The sequence below is a fragment of the Mastigoproctus giganteus genome, chromosome 1 (assembly GCF_048544385.1).
Source record: "Mastigoproctus giganteus isolate SK-2022 chromosome 1, ASM4854438v1, whole genome shotgun sequence".
In the NCBI taxonomy this organism is placed as follows: Eukaryota; Metazoa; Arthropoda; class Arachnida; order Uropygi; family Thelyphonidae; genus Mastigoproctus; species Mastigoproctus giganteus.
This window is the reverse complement of record NC_143575.1, coordinates 258,308,288-258,324,947: the sequence shown is the minus strand read 5'-3', so window position 1 is coordinate 258,324,947 and position 16,660 is coordinate 258,308,288. Positions and strand designations below refer to the sequence as shown.

The 16,660-nt window shown below is 34.1% G+C and overlaps 1 protein-coding gene across 2 annotated transcripts in view; it reads right to left on the bottom strand.

Moving 5' to 3' along the window:
- The window catches only part of Uvrag (UV-resistance associated gene), a 113,779-nt gene that overhangs the window by 78,218 nt on the left and 18,901 nt on the right, over positions 1 to 16,660 (bottom strand). For both annotated transcript variants that reach the window (XM_090385827.1, XM_090385823.1), the window contains exon 2: positions 2,649 to 2,759. In XM_090385827.1, the coding sequence (XP_090241953.1) occupies positions 2,649 to 2,717 (69 nt within the window). In that variant the 5' untranslated portion in view covers positions 2,718 to 2,759. The remainder of the gene's footprint in view (positions 1 to 2,648; positions 2,760 to 16,660) is intronic.

The following is a 16,660-nucleotide window of genomic DNA, read 5'->3' as shown; positions in this document are numbered from 1 at the left end:
TACCATAAAAGATTTTGGTGCAATACTCCTTAGGATTTCAAATGTGTTTGATGCCTTCCTAAGTGATATTTTTACTGGGACAAAATGCAAGTTTGATGGTTTTCTTTATTTTTCTTTTTTTTTGTAAAGACCTCTGTTATAATATACTAGGGTAGCCTTTAATAAATTTTTTATTGTAATTTTTTTTGAAATAAAGTGATTTTATACATATTTCTTAATAAACTAAACTCAATCTCAGGCATGCTAATAAAAGTCTGTATTCCCTGGCCACCACTGCCATAACTGCATCTACAAGATGTAAGCCAATCAACCACAGAGGCTGCAGAGATGACACAGAAGACATTCGAAAACTGATCTTTCATTTCATCAAGCACAATCCATAATGGGTGTTTCCAGTTAAACAAGTTTTCTTCATTCCAACTATCTATGCTGAAATTTGTCCAGCTATATATGAGAAACACAGGGATGACTCCCACCAAAGTGAGTATTACAAGCAGAAGACCAGAAAAGCTCTTATCAACAGCTTTTCTGACTTTCCAACTGTAGACTTCAAAATGATGAAAATTTTTGGAAGATTTTCTTGAAAAATAAACAAGTTGACTGTTATAAGGTGGTTAAAGCTTTAGCCCAGATTATAGCTAGACCAATAAGCACATAATGCTAGGTTTGAACTTCTATCCAAATTATGAGAAGCTTTTCCATCTTTGCAATAAGTCTAGAAAGGGTTTTGCTTGCATAACAGCCAAGTTTTTAACTCATTCAAAAATTTGAGCCTTGAGAATCGTCACAACCATTTTAGGAAGCTTCATCCAATGTGTGACCATCACTGCTAAACTGGCAAGCTTCCAAATGCTTGATTATATTTAACTTAATTTCAAGCACAAGATCATTCACCTATGTTTCTTACTGCACTTTCTTTTCTTGGACATGATCAATGGAAAATAACTGGAAGCAGAAAAATAACAATAAATAGGAGCACAACAAGTGTCGCATTTTAACTGTATCCAATTGTGAATTGCAATCAAAACAAGAAATGAATGGAGAGAAACCAGAATGCTAACTGAGTCCCTTAGAACATACATTGTTTCCACAAATACAAAATGTTATCTATTCGATAAACTGCAATTATAAACAATTTCTCATGCTATACATACTTAAACAGAGATAGAATGCAGTTATAGTGAACTTGGAATTTCATTATACTGTATAGTAGTTCATTGATATGTTAAAAAAAAAAAGTCATTGGATAACCTATTTGAATTCCAGTAATATTATGGTACTGTACTGTACATTAGTACAGTATAACATATAACTCAATCTGATATCCTACAAGTGGGTTAATTATGATTACGATCTGGTACCCTACAAGTGTCGTTAATTATGAAGCATTGGGTGTGTAAATCACTAAATAATAAGAGCTTACTCAATACATCAAATGTATTAGAAAGGTTTAAAAAACTGCTAACTGCAAAACTATAAAATTCAGTTATAATACTTCTGATTGAGTTACTCTGTTTATTAATAAAACAAATTTTTTTAAAAATTATTTTTTGGGTGTTAATATGGATATCAGTTTCAAGAAATGTTTTCAAGTTGCATTAGCTATAGTTCGTGAAAGTCTAATTAAAAAAAAAAAAAAAAAAGCTGAAATTACAGAGGAACTATAAGGGTTCACTAAAAGACATATGAAACAGTAATTGGAAAAAATTAATATGATGATTAAATAAACATATACAGTCCATTTATACTGTTTTTTGTTTGTGACATTTTTATTTATATTGCCTCACTAAAAATGAGATCAATATTCTATACCAAAGTTTTCAATAGATGTCCCAAATTTACAACATAATGACATTACAGAAAGTAAAAAAATTTCCAGAATTGTCTTTCTCTATGCAGTGAGACAAAGTGAATCACTCATATCATATGTAATCAAGCAATAATTATCTTTCAGGGGATTACACATTGTGATGGTATACAAATGGTATCCAAATTGCAAAATTCTGACAAAATTATGGAATATCCTCTTAGTATGAAACCAAGAAGTGCTACTAGAATTATAAAAGCATGAGCTCAAGTTATAGAAAATATGGAGAAACTGTTTAGAATATGGGCTGAGGATCAGGCCTTTGATCATTGACTTTATTCCAGTAACAGATAGCTTCATTTCTCCACTGTCAGACAGTTCATGTCAACAATTTGGCAATATATCAAACTGTTGATATGCATCTAATAGAAAAACAACCTGTTTATATCAATTTTATTTCACCAGAAAATTACGTTTTGATTAAAGTCATTTAAATCATTTCTAAGGGCACATCCCTGTCAAACAGAGGATATCTGTGTATTAAACAAACCAATATATGTATCAACAGTATCAAAATTCATACTACATATACCCAGTATTACAATGTATATCAAAGCAATAATATGAATATATGCATATTAAACAGCATAATATGCATATGACATTAGTTTAAAAATAAAACAACTTGTTTTTGCAAACTAAATATTAAAAGAATATCTATATGATCCAAATATATTTCATGTCCTAATCTTAACTGTTAATCTCAAAAGGCATATGTGTAATATTTTAAACAGTGGTAAAAAAAAGCTGCAGCTATAATATCTCATTAAAATATTCTCACCTGCTGAGTAACTAGTGCAACATGATGCCTGCACATTCTTGTATCGAGATGAAATTCAGATGCTGCCATTTCTTTTTCTAAGCTGATATGCAGAAAAGCCACACATATATGCTAAAAAATTAAAATATAAAAATTTTCATTTCGAGAAAAAAAAAAATTTCTGTGCATAATAAGTTTGAATTTTAAGTATTTATATTCAGTCATATAGCAAAAAAGAGGTGACAAAATGGGTTTCTTATTAGTTAAAAAAAATTTTTTTTTTTAAATATCCTATAACTTGGTTCCTTGAATGAAGAAAATACCTCCGTATAAGTTACCAAGGCAATTACAATTAAGAATCCTATTAAGTAAATAGGATTTAATATATTTTATTCAAGGGAAATATCAATATTTTCCAAATAAAAACTTTTAAGCACATTTATAGCTATATATATATATACAGGGTGTCTCAAAAATACACAGCATAGCTTCAGGAATGAGTTCCTCATATGTAGACAATAAAAATATTTTATATCAACACAGTTCCGGGAATGCTTGGTTTCCGAGTTTTGAAGGTCTGTCTATGACACTTAACTGTTCACATCACCTTATAGTAATTGTTCAAAATGTCCACCTTCTGCCTGAATACAGGCCTCACATTGACGTCTCATGGACTCGCAAAGACGCCAAATTCCTAGCATATTTCGTATTGTCTCACAACCTGCCACAATTTTCCTTGTATAAGGCAATGGTCACGCCACACCATGAGTACTGTATACAGGTCTGGAGCCTCATTTTAAGAAGGATGTAGAGCTGTTGGAACAAGTACAAAGGGTAACAAGATTAGTGAATGGAACAAAGGGTTGCTCTTATGAAGAAAGGCTTAAGTTTTGCAACAGTGTCTGGAGACTAGGCACCTGCGAGGTGATCTGATTGAGGTGTATAAATCCTTGAATGGTTTGAGCATGCTCAATGCTGATGGGATTCTTCCTCTTGCCCAGAATAATCACCTGAGAGGGCATAAATTCAAATTGAGGAAAGACAGATGTAGGATAGATGTGCGGAAGTTTCACCTTTAGCCAGTAGGTAGTTGTTTGGTGGAACAGACTTCCATCCTTTGTTGTGGAAGTTGATAGCTTAAATAAATTTAAGGCTGAGCTTGACAGGTATTTGGAACGAACAGAGAGGTGAAATGGGAGAGGTTTTTTTTTTTTTTTTTGGTTGATGCTGCATAAGCTTGCTTTCTTGCATCATATGTCTCTACTAATGCTAATTCAATTGCGGAGAGTTTCCACATCAGCTAAAGGAGTTGAATACACCAATGACTTTAAATAGTCCCACAAGAAAAAATTTAGTGGGTTTAAATCAGTGAGCGTGGAGGCCAGGCAGTTGGTCCACCCCTCTACTTCAGGAGTTGTAGATCTTGGTTGTCCTCTGTCGGCAGCACGAGGTGTAAAGGTCCCATGTTCACAAAGGTGGCGATGGATACCTTCAAATGTTTTCCTGTCTGGACATCTTCATTCTGAGAATATTTCGTGGTACAAACGATGAGCCTCCAGAGCATTGCCATCCGCCAAACCGTACATAAAGTGCATATCTGCTTGCTTCTGATTTGAGTACATGGTCAGAATGGAAAACCACCAGATTCTGTCAGTACCTTGTGATGAAGGAAATCACCTGTGGGAGATAACACATTCCAGTTAATAACTCGGGAACCAAGCATTTCCAGAACTATGTTGATATAAAATATTTTTATTGTCTACATATGAGAAACTCATTCCTGAAGTTATGCCATATATTTTTGAGACACCCTGTATATATATAGTTATTATAGTAAAAGTATAATATGTACTATATAGATGCTGAATATGTATATAAACATAACAGTATAGAGCAGGCCATAAGACCAAAATAACTTATAAAGACTAAGATAGCCTATGTAGGTCTACAATGCCATACCCTGGAAATAAACATAATTAGTAATAATATATAAATATATAATACAATAATGATTATGTAGCTAATTACTGATATATAGGTACATTGAAAGGAACTTTTTCGAGAGCTAACCCCTTTCAATATATCCCACCAATAATTAACAGAGCTATCTGTTTCTGATTGCTATCTGCCTGTTTAACTAAGTCCAATCATTATACATAAACAGAGGCTAAAATGGTTATAATTTAAATTTAGCAGCAAACAGGCAAGATAACAGCTAGCCCGACAGATAACTTACGAATATATAGAAAACAGAGGGCCAACCATAATTTTCAATTGTGGTAATTTTATTTGATTTATATTTATGCAAAAGAAAGCTACTCTGACTGACACACACACGCGCACACACACACACACACACATGATCTACTAAGAGACTTTTGTAGTAATCTAATTATGAATAACGTAGTGATTTACATTCATTTAAAAACTATCAAAAATACAAATAACTCAAATAATGGAGTCCAATGATAAGATTCATAGATAAGTGTATTTATTTTAGAAAACTTTTTAGATGTATTAAAATAGAGATGCTAGCACAGACATTTAAATTCAACCATGAAAAAAAGTCTTACAAAAAATAAAATCAGTTCATGAAAAATCAGTTTCATCACAAATTCAACCCTACAATGGTATGATGGATCTGTCTGTACAGAGACCACAAAATATGAAAGTCTTATGCATATATTTCTAAAGAAAGTAAAAAATGTAAGAGGTATTGCTAATTGCTTATGCTAGTATTTCCCAAATGGTGGTTTGCAAGAAACTTGCAAGGGATTCATGAGAAAAATTTGGTAACTCCTTTTTCACTTTTCTGGTTCTATAGTTCTTATTGCTATTTCAGTTTCCTTCTAATTTTTTAAAATATTCAGAAAAAGAAATCAAAACTGTTCGCATGTTTCAGGAATTATATTTTAATATCACTGTAGACCTAACTACAAACTGACAACAATATAAGAATTTAAATTTAATTGAATATGTTATTGTACTGTGTTGAAAGAGCTTTTTTGAATAAATTCATTATGTTCAAAAAGTTTTTAATTAAAAACTTTATTAACTATTAAGAGGGGTTTCACGGCAGAAATTACTCATGGTAGTTGAAGGGAAAAAAAAAAAACAAAAAGGTTCAGAAACATTAGCTTAAACTGATGCCACTTCTGCTAGTATTCTTTAACTATCTGTTTAACACAAATGAGACCACACACATCACATCACACATCACATCACATCACATTGTATGGAAAAGTGACAAATCAAAAATTGTGGAATTCAAGTTAACATAACAGGAGGATGCACAAGCTTAAACTCCACATTCTGGAAAAAACAACATATTTATAACTCCAATTTTTAGCCAGTAGGGTGCAGTTGTGTCACTTTTCTACTAAGCAGGTAATGCCTCTGATCACAGTAGAAAAGTGAGAGTTGTAACAGACAAGACTGTATTTGTTAGGCTGGTAAAAAGACACTTTTTTAATTGTAATAGGGTGACATTTCCTTATTCTATTACAAATCTAAATTAAACTGCTATAACTTTATGATTTCACAACTCAAAAGTAATAAAGTGCAGTGTTTCTTTTGGCATGAGAGTGAAGGTAACCAGAGTGGGGGACATCGAAGTAGATATTTGTGTTTACAAATATTAGAAGAGACTGCCAGATCCATGAACATCTCAAGTTTATCTTCTACTCAGACAACTGCACTGGACAACAGAAAAATAAATTCACTATTGTGATGTGCATGCATGCTGTATCCATGTTGGGCAAGTCCATCACTCACACGTTCCTAATTACAGGACATACACAAAATGAAGGGGACAATGTGTATTCCGTGATAGAAAAATCCATAAAGAAAGCATTAAAATCAGGACCAATTTATATTCCTTGGCAATATGTTACATTAATATGTGTAGCAAAGAAACAAGGGACCTGTATAAATTAACTGAAATGACCTGTGACGATTTCATCAAAATTTAAAAATATTTGCTTAATGCTGACAAATATTAAAAATATTTGTCAGCATTAAGGGAACACCTTCTCAAAGGTGGAAGATAAGAAAATGTAAAGTTAGGCAAAATCCAGATACTGAAGGTTGAAAAATGTAGTCTTAGCACATTCTTCATAAAAATGTCGTACGAGCAAGAGGACTATAAAAAAATAATTGCGACTAACAAGAAATATCAGTCGTCGCAGGGTAAAATCATCAAAAGGAAATCAGCATAAACCAAGAAGATACAAGGGTTAGATATAAAAAAATATATATATATATATATATATTATATACCGGTATATATATATATATCCTGGACCTGATTAAAAAAAATCATATCCAACAAAAAAAAAGCTACAACCATTTCACGTTTTGGCATTCAAACTTTAAACTTTATTTTGATTAATAAGAGAATTGTTATATTTTTTTAAAATTACATTTGCTTGTTTTTATTACATTGTTCATTTCAAAATATATTTTCATTAATTAAAATATGCTAGTTTTGGCTAAACTATTTCAAAATAGTTCATTTTTCTGAACCATTCCTATATTAAAAGTGTCACAACTAAAAAAACAAATAAATAACAAATAAGAAAAGTGACAACTAAGTCATGGTCATGATATAGCCCCTATGGTAGTCATGGTAAAACAAATTTGAAAATATAAAATCTGTTAGAAAGGTTTACTGCACTTTATCAAGCTGGTAATTTTTTCTAATCTGTTATTACTTAACACTTGTTAAGTAATAATAAATGCTGGAAAAAAAACCGTGAGTTAGGGTTGAATTTGAAAGTGTGCAATTCTGCCCAGACACGATAGGAGGGAGTATATGATGAGAGCCTTGTCGATCGATTTGGCCCTGGAGAGACTGTGCAAGGCTCAAGGGGTAGAATTTTTCTCAGCTTGGTCCGTGCTTGTTAACAGGACAGACTGCTTCTACAGGGGTGGGATACACTTAAATAGAAAGGGTGCAAGAATATTTGCTTATGCTATCGAGGCAGTGTTAGGTAGGTCAGAAAACTGCTAGCTTGGGGGGGGGGGAGGGATACATGGGCTAATAGAAGAGACTACTAGGAGTCACTGTGGAACAAGTAAATACATGGGCTGTGTTAGGGTAGCTAAGAATAGGAACAGGTGCACGTATACTTGTATACCCAGGAATCTGGTAAATAAATTTGATGAATTTCAGGTGTTGCTCAAAAATCAAAGACAGATATTGTTGGGATATCAGAGACGTGGTATCACACAAATATTACGAATTCAGAAACGGAATCTGGGGAGTACAATGTGTACAGGAAGGATAGACAGGGTAGGAAGGGAGGAGCGGTTATGCTATTGGTTAAGAAACACAAAATCCAAAGAAGTACAGCCAGTCGACATGGCTGGACAGTGCAGTGTTGAGTCAGTTTGGTGTGACATAAGCACTGGGAAAGCCAAATTGAGAATAGAAGTGTGTTATAGGCCTAATGACTCTGATGAGTATAAAAAATAACTGTACAGAGAAATAGAGTGGGCCAGTAAATCAGAATGTCTTATAATGGCGATTGTAATTTCCCAGATATTGACTGGAATTTGTGGGTTGGTCACTCACACACTAGCAAGGCTTTTGTGGATTTATTGGATGATTGTTTTCTACATCAGCATGTTCTGGAGGCAACTAGAGGGAGTAATACTCTTGACCTGATTATCTGTAGTACTTCTTCATGCATTAAGAATCTGCAAATAACCACTAGGTGGCAGTGATCACTGTGTGCAGAAGTGGGATTTACTCAAAGAGGTAACTACCATCAGGGTAAAGGGAAGGGTTTTTGCTTTCGTAAAGGTGACTACAGTGGTCTGAGACAGTATTTAAATTCTATACAGTGGGACCGACTGATGATGTTACCAACAGCAGATTCAAAATGGGAAGCATTCAAAGAATTAATCTTGGAAGTTACTTGGCTTTACATACCAACTAAGAAATATTGTTCAAGGTTTAGGCCTAAATGGATGTCAGATGAACTAATGAGATATGTGGTAGAGAAGAAAAATGCATGGGATACATATAAATTAACAGGTGACACGGAAGCCTATGATAGATATAAGCTGGTCTGAAACCAAGTCACAAAGGAGGTTAGGCAGGCAAAGGCAGATTAAGAGAAATCGTTGGCAAAGGATGCAAAGAAAAACAGCAAAGAGTTCTTTTACTTATGTAAACTCTAGAAGGAAGGGGATGATTCAGATTGGCCACTTGATATTGATGGTTCAACTGTTGATGATCCTGCTCAGGTAGCTAACAAACTAAATGAGTATTGTGTATTTAGATTCACACATGAGGAGTTATTCAGGGAGGGGAATAACATGAAGTGGTCATGAAGTATTTGATATAGAACATGGATAAGAAAATAAGTTTGACAAATAACAAGAATCACATAAAATAAAAATATTAAAATACAAACAAGTATTTATTTTGATAGCCTTTTTTTAAGAATTATATTTATAATTCGGATGTGGAAAATTAAATGATTAAAAAAATAGTATTAATACATAAGCACTTTTTTGTTAATTATATTCATTTTAAATATGAAAACATGAGACGCCAAAACAATGAATTCTTTATGTCTGTAAATAACTTCTAAAATGAGTCGCATCCCCCCTCCAGTTAAGAAACACTGAATTATACCATTGTAGGCTAAGAAGAACTGGAAAGAAATCGCCATGAGAAAATTAAAGTTTAAAGTGCCCATATCTATCCACCTTCCAAAATTGTATACAAGTATATATTTTATTTAAAATATGTATAACATGCATACAAGTTAGTGCAATTGCATCATTCCTGTACATAGCCAACTACTTAAGTAGTTATAAATTGGCATCATTAAGTATATATCTCATATTGTGAATACCTTCACAATGAGTTACTATGATATTGCACTCCTTGAATAAGTAATGCTTCACCATAGGAGAAGACTATTGTTACTTATTCTCAGCGGATACCATCATTCATACAGCAGCATTTCAGAGCTTATTGGCTCCTCATCAGTGGGTGGGCAGGTACTGTGGTATTACAATGATGACAACCCAGTTGTGAAGTATTACTCCATAATATGAGAGATGCTGATGGTGTGGAGTAATTTAGATTACAGAATATGAATTATAGCAGCACCATTTCAGAGCCAATAAGCTCTGAAAATGGTATTCTACTAGAATACAGTTTTCTTTTGATGAAAATATACCATAATTTTTAAACAAAAATGAATATAGTAATTTCTGTAATATAAATTTTTACAGCAATTATCTAGAAAATGGTACCAAGATTTCTTGGTGTAGTCTGATCCTGTATTTTAGAATACTGGCTGTCCATGTAGGACAAGGCAAAATTTTGTTTTTTTTTGGTGTTACTCATCCCAAAAAATGTAAAATGGATGAAATAAGAATCTTAAATTAGGCCTATGTATTTTTGTGATCCTGCTGTTCAAAAGGCTCAAAGCAATGTAATATTCTAAAATACATAAAAGAAATAAATTGAGAAATAAAAGAATTAAGATGGTGAACAGTTATCAGACAGCTACCAATGTAAAATATCTTCACAAAATATTCTCTCAGTACATCTAAAGGAATTCACAACTGAACCTTTCGTATTATGTTTACCAGAATTATTACTTTGTAAATTTAGTTGATGATGGCCAAAGTTATTGATGCTAAATTCTGTTTTTAAAGTAATAAACTTTTAATATAACTATAATTTAATATGAAACTTTTAATACTTTCAGGGCTTTATTTTTTAATTTTATTATTCTATTTAAAATGCCTTTATTGCTAATAAATTCTTTCAAGCCTCTTTACAAGTTTTGTAAGATAAACAACACTGCCTTACAGTGGGTGTAGAAACACCCACAGTAGGCAGTGATGTAAATGAAGGAATAAACAAAAAATTTGATTTTTTGGTAAGTCAGGGTAAAATTCTTCACTAATTTCTGGCTGGGGCTTAGAGGGGAACAGGCATTCTGTGTGTTATCAGACACTCAGTATAAAACACTGATGGATCCAATATCTTTCTATTTCAGAAGATTTAGGAGAAGTCCGGTTGGCCTGCCTCCCTAAAATCCACTCATGCACACCTTCTCGATGGTAAGCCCTGTTACATCACTTAGGTGGCAATGAGCATGTAGAGTGGTTCTCTTCAAGATGCCTGGTCAGTGTGAAGAGGAAAGGACCAAACCTTCCAGCACATGACAGTAAGACAAAACAAATGGCCCTCAGTCCCCAGCGGCTTTCACTCCCTCTCTTACGGCAGCGAGAGGATCAGAGAGGAAGCAGAGGGTGCTAAGAATCTCTGGGTATGACCATGCTGCCATGCACGGAAACTGAATTTGGCCTGTTACAACATAAGATCTCTCATTGGTGAAGACAGGATATTAGAGCTGGAAAAGGAATTAGAAAATGTGAATTGGAATATCATCGGTTTGGCTGAAATAAGAAGAAGAAATGAATCATTTATAAGTTTATCAAGGGGAAATCTGCTGTACAACAATGGAAACAGTGAAAGGAGCGAAGGTGGAGTTGGCTTTCTGGTCCATAAAGATATTTTTTTTAACAACATTTTGGAATTCAAAAGTACATCACAAAGGGTGTCAAGACTACTACTTAGGATTTCTAAGAGGTATAAGCTAAAGGTTATAATGATTTATGCACCAACATTGAGCCATAATGATGAAGAGGTTGAAGAAATTTACATTGAAATTGAGTCTTCTAGATGAACAGAAAACTCACTACACTATCATTATGGGGGACTTCAATGCTAAGCTTGGAAAGAGACAAAACAGTGCAGAAAGGGGAACTATAGAAAATTTTGGAATTGGTGAAAGAAATGAGAGGTGAAAGACTTGTGGAATTTGCAGAATCTCGAGGAATGTCAGTAATGAACACTTTTTTTCAAGAAAAGGGTGAACAGAAAGTGGACATAGAAGAGCCCAAATGGATTAACAACTAATGAAATCGACTTCATCCTCATTAACAGAAGATATATCGTGAATGATGTTACTGTCCTGAACAAGGTAAAGGTTGGAAGTGATCACAGAATGGTAATATGCACACTTGATATAGATGTAAGAAAAGAAAGGAAAAAAACTGACTCGAGTGAATAATACAAAAGACTTTGAGATAACAGAAGAGGAGAAAAAGCAGTATGTACTGGAACAAGTTTGAGCTTCTGCAGACTTCTCAGGACCAAGATATCGACGAGGAATATTACAACTTTCTGAAAGTGATAAAGTCCAAGAAACCTATAGGTAAAAAGAAATCCAAAGAAGAAAAAAATTAGTCAAGAAACACTTGTCATGATGAACCGAAGACGACAAATGAAGAGCAAGAAAAACACTGACAAGGAGAAAATTGAGTAACTGAGTTATGCAAAGCCATTAGAGACTCAGAAGACATAAGAAAATTTAATGCAAGAAAAGTAGAACAACAAAGTATTTGTTGTTCTACTTTTAAGTAGGGAAAACAAAGGATTTAAAAAGAAAAGTAGGGAAAGCAAAGGATTTAAATCAGCAGCCATGAGCAGTAATACAGAAAGACAAATGATACTGAAACTAAAGAATAGCGATGGTGTACTTATAAATAGCAGAGAAGGCATAATTCAAATAGCAGAAGACTACTATAGAGAATTATACAAGGAGCGAGGGAATGATGCCAGCACAGGGGAAGATGGATCACAAATTAGTAACACATACAATATACCTGATATCCTTCCTGATGAGGTAGAACATGCATTGAAGAAAATGAAGAATCAGAAAGCCCTGGGGGAAGATGAAAAGTTACTGTAGAGTTGTTAAAATTGGGAGGAAGAGACATGATGCAAAAACTGGCAAGACTCTTCACAAAATGCATTAGAAAAGGTGTGACGCCTAAGGAATGGAATAATGCAATCATAGTTTTGCTGCATAAGAAAGGAGATAAATCAGAAATTGGCAATTATAGACCAATTAGCTTGTTATCCCACATCCACAAGTTGTTCACAAATCAGAAAGAATACTTGATGAGAATCAACCGAAAGAGCAAGCTGGCTTTAGGACAGGATTCTCAACTATGGATCACCTTCACATAATATCACAGCTAACAGAGAAAGCAAATGAATATAAAAACACCATTACACCTGGCATTTGTGGATTATGAAAAAGCATTTGACTCTATACAGCATAAGGCAATGTTTCGGGCACTGGAAAGACAACCCCATATATTATGATTTTGAAGAAAATATATGAGAATGCTACCTCCTTTATTAGACTAGACAAAGACAGTAGTAAATTTAAAATTGAGAAAGGAGTTTGACAAGGAGACACAATATCCCCGAAATTGTTTACTGCTGCCCTTGAGGAAGCTTTCAGAAGATTAGACTGGTTCAGAAAGGAGTCAATGTGAATGGAGAGTACCTAAACCATTTACAATTTGCAGATGATATTACGGTCATAAGCCACAATCCCAAAGAATTAAGAGGAAAATCTTAATCAGTTATGCAGAGTTAGTAAGGATTTTGGACTAAAGATGAATATGGCTAAAACAAAAGTAATGACGACCAAGTATGCCACAGAAAGGGATATAATGATTGAAGGAGCAGTAATTGAAAAGCTGGAGATGGCTGGAAGTCAAGCGAAGAATAAATTTTGGATGGTAGCATTCAGGAAATATAGTCACATACTGAAGAGCAATATCCCAGTTTGTCTGAAACGTAAAATAATGAACCAATGTATACTCCCCACCATGACTTATGGAAGTGAAACTTGGGCACTCACCAAAAGAATGGAAGAGAAGCTGAGAACTACACAGTGAAGAATGGAACGAATTATATTGGGAATCAGACTGTTAGATAAGAGAAACACATGGATTAGGCAGCAAACTCAAGTAAAGGACATTCTTATCAAAACTAAAGAACTAAAATGGTCTTGGGCAGGACACATTGCTCGAAGACATGACAGATGGATTAAGAAAATAACAAAATGATACCCAAGAGGAGCTAAGAGAAAACCTGGAAGACAACAATGGAGATGGACAGATGAAATTCATGAGTTTGTGGGTAGTAAATGGATGGCCATTGCACAAAACAGAAGGAACTGGAAAGTTGCTGGAGAGGCCTTCATCCTGCAGTGGATTGAAAATGGCTGATGATGATGGTGAATTTCTGGCTCAATCAGTCCTACATCCAAGTTAAAATGACAAAATTTCTGAATTCTATATTGACTTGTCATCAGACTATGGTTTGCATTCTGAGAACTCTGATCCAATGACAAAATCCAAAAGGCAATTCAGAAATGTCATCATTTTAATTTAGATATCGAAACCGAATGGGTCAAAAATTTTACAAATTTTTTATTCTCCTCACTTACCCAATAAATTTAATTTAAAACTTATCACACTGAGAAGTGCAATTTCTGTAGAACTAATGTAGTAATTTTACCAAATAATGTCCTTTCCATGATTAGTTAATGTATGCAGTGCATTACATTTCAGGTGCATTACCAAATAGTAATAATTCATGATTTATAATGAAAACGTAATAAGCAAAAAGCAATGACTATTATGCATGAACCATGAAAATTTTATTTCTGCATATCCAACACACAGACCATTCCTCCAAACAGTGCATGACAACAAACAGTATCCAAGTACTTCAAGCTAATATATGGTATGTGGATAGCTTATGTGATATGTATGAAAAAAATAAATAACTGCTGGATTTCTATTGTTCAGATATTAATGAAATTTAGAATGGGTTGAAAGATCTTTTTAAAAGGCCCAAATATAAAATTTGATGAAAATTCATCCACTGCCATCAAGCTGTTACATGCGTACGGACATGCATGGTGAAAACAATAGGTGCATTATGCATATATACTAATGTGAAAAAAAAAAAAAGTCTTTTCATTAATTTAAGAGAAACTAAAGAGAAACCAAAAAACGAGTAAAACAAAGGGTCAAATTTCAAGATTTAATGGCATTATAACCATTTCATGTTACTGAAATATGTAAATTATAAAAATAATACAAAATTATCTAAAACAGAAGATAGTAAAATCTGATAAAAGAGGCATTACCAAAAAAATATGGAGACTGAACTAATATCTGGAAAATTATTAAGATTGCTAGCTATTCAAATGGCTCTCATTCAAAGTGATCTCCTTCACACTATTTACATGCTTCCAATTCAACACAAATTCCAATGTTTCTGAAACTTCTAGAGGTATTCCCGATAAATAGTTCCTGCATTGTGTTTGAATAATTTCATCAGTTGTTGCAAAATCTGTAACCTTTCAAGGAAAATTTAAACTTTGAACACAAAAAAAAAAAAAAAAAAAAAAGGGAACTAAATCTGATGGGTATGGTAGATGAGGAACCACAGTGATAGAGTGCTTTACAAGAAATTCTTGAATAAAAGCATTAAGTGCGCAGGAGTATTGTCATAATATAAGTGCCAATTCTCTGAAGCCCACTTATCTGGCCATTTTCTCTGAAAGCATCACATGATCACTGCAGAACTGTCTTGTAGTATTTCTGGCTCACTGTTTGGCCATGCAGGGCAAATTCATAACAAATGATACCACCACTTCCAGAGTCAAAAAATATAAGCACAACCTTCACATTTGATTGAAGTGGTCTTGCTTTTTTGAGTTTTGGAGAAAATTGAGCCATCTGTCAAGAAGACTGGACCTTTACTTCCCAGTCAAAGCCATGTTCCCATGATTCGTCAGCAGCAGCACATTGACAAAGATTCTTATGTGCAAGATCTGCGATTCTCGGAGAGGATACAAGACAAATTTGGCTGAAATGAGCCACATTACCAAATCTTATGTCAAAATTCACTGCCATATCTCATAAGAAATATCAATTATATTAGCAACTTCATGGATGGTTAAGCATCACTCACTTCTGATCAGATCATGACTAAATCATTTTCAGAAGTTGAACATGAGGGGTCAGAGCAAGGATCATATTTGAAAGACAAGCAACCTTCTTTAAACTTTACAAGCCACTGAAAAGTCCTTGTATGACATATAGCATCATCTCCAAAAACTGTTTTTAACATTCTGTGGGTTTCTTTTGTCGCACTTTTTCACTTCAAGGCCCAAAAGAAGAATTCAGAAATTCTCTTGTGGCCGTTGTTTTGTTACACAAAACAAATGCCATGTTGCTAGCAATTTCTGACTGTGAGGCAGTGCCCAATATAAATATGTACCAGAAAGACAAACAATTAATAAAAAGAGTTCTATGTTGAAGGTCTGAAATAACATTACCATTAGCAGAAGCATATGATGCAAGAAAGCAAGCTTATACAGCATCAGCAAAAAAAAAAAAAAACCCTTTCCATTTCACCCATCCATTTACTCCAAATGTTTGTCTAGATCTGCCTTGAACTTATTTAAGTTGCTGACCTCCACTACAACAGATGGAAATTTGTTCCAACTATCAACCACCCGCTGGCTAAAGGCGAATTTCCACAAATCTATTCTACAATTGTCTTTCCTCAATTTGAATTTCTGTCCCCCTGAGGTGAGTAATCTGAGCAGAGGAAGAACCCATTAGCATTTTATTATTAGTCATATGGTGCAAGGAAGCCTGAGGCTTATGCTGCACCAGCAAAAAAAAAAAAAAAAAAATTTCAAGTTACCCTGAGAGAGAGAGAGAGAGAGAGAGAGAGAGAGAGAGAGAGAGAGAGAATCACCAAGTAAGAGAAGGATGATGGTGACCAGCTCAGGACCCTGGGTTTTGAGCTTGCTCAATCCAGTCAAGGCTTTATACACCTCAATTAGATCACCTCAGAGGTGCCTAGCCTCCAGAAGCAGAAATTTGCAGAACTTTCGCCTTTCTTGGGAACACCAACCCTTTGTTCCACTCACCAATCTCATTGCCTTTCTTTGTACTCTTTCCAGCAGCTCTACATCTTTCCTAAAATGGAGGCCTCCACACTTGTATACAGTACTCGAGGTGTGGCCTAACCATTGCCTTATACAAGGAGACAATCACCCTCTTATCCCTGCCAGCAAAATTCCTATATATCATTGACAAAACCCCAT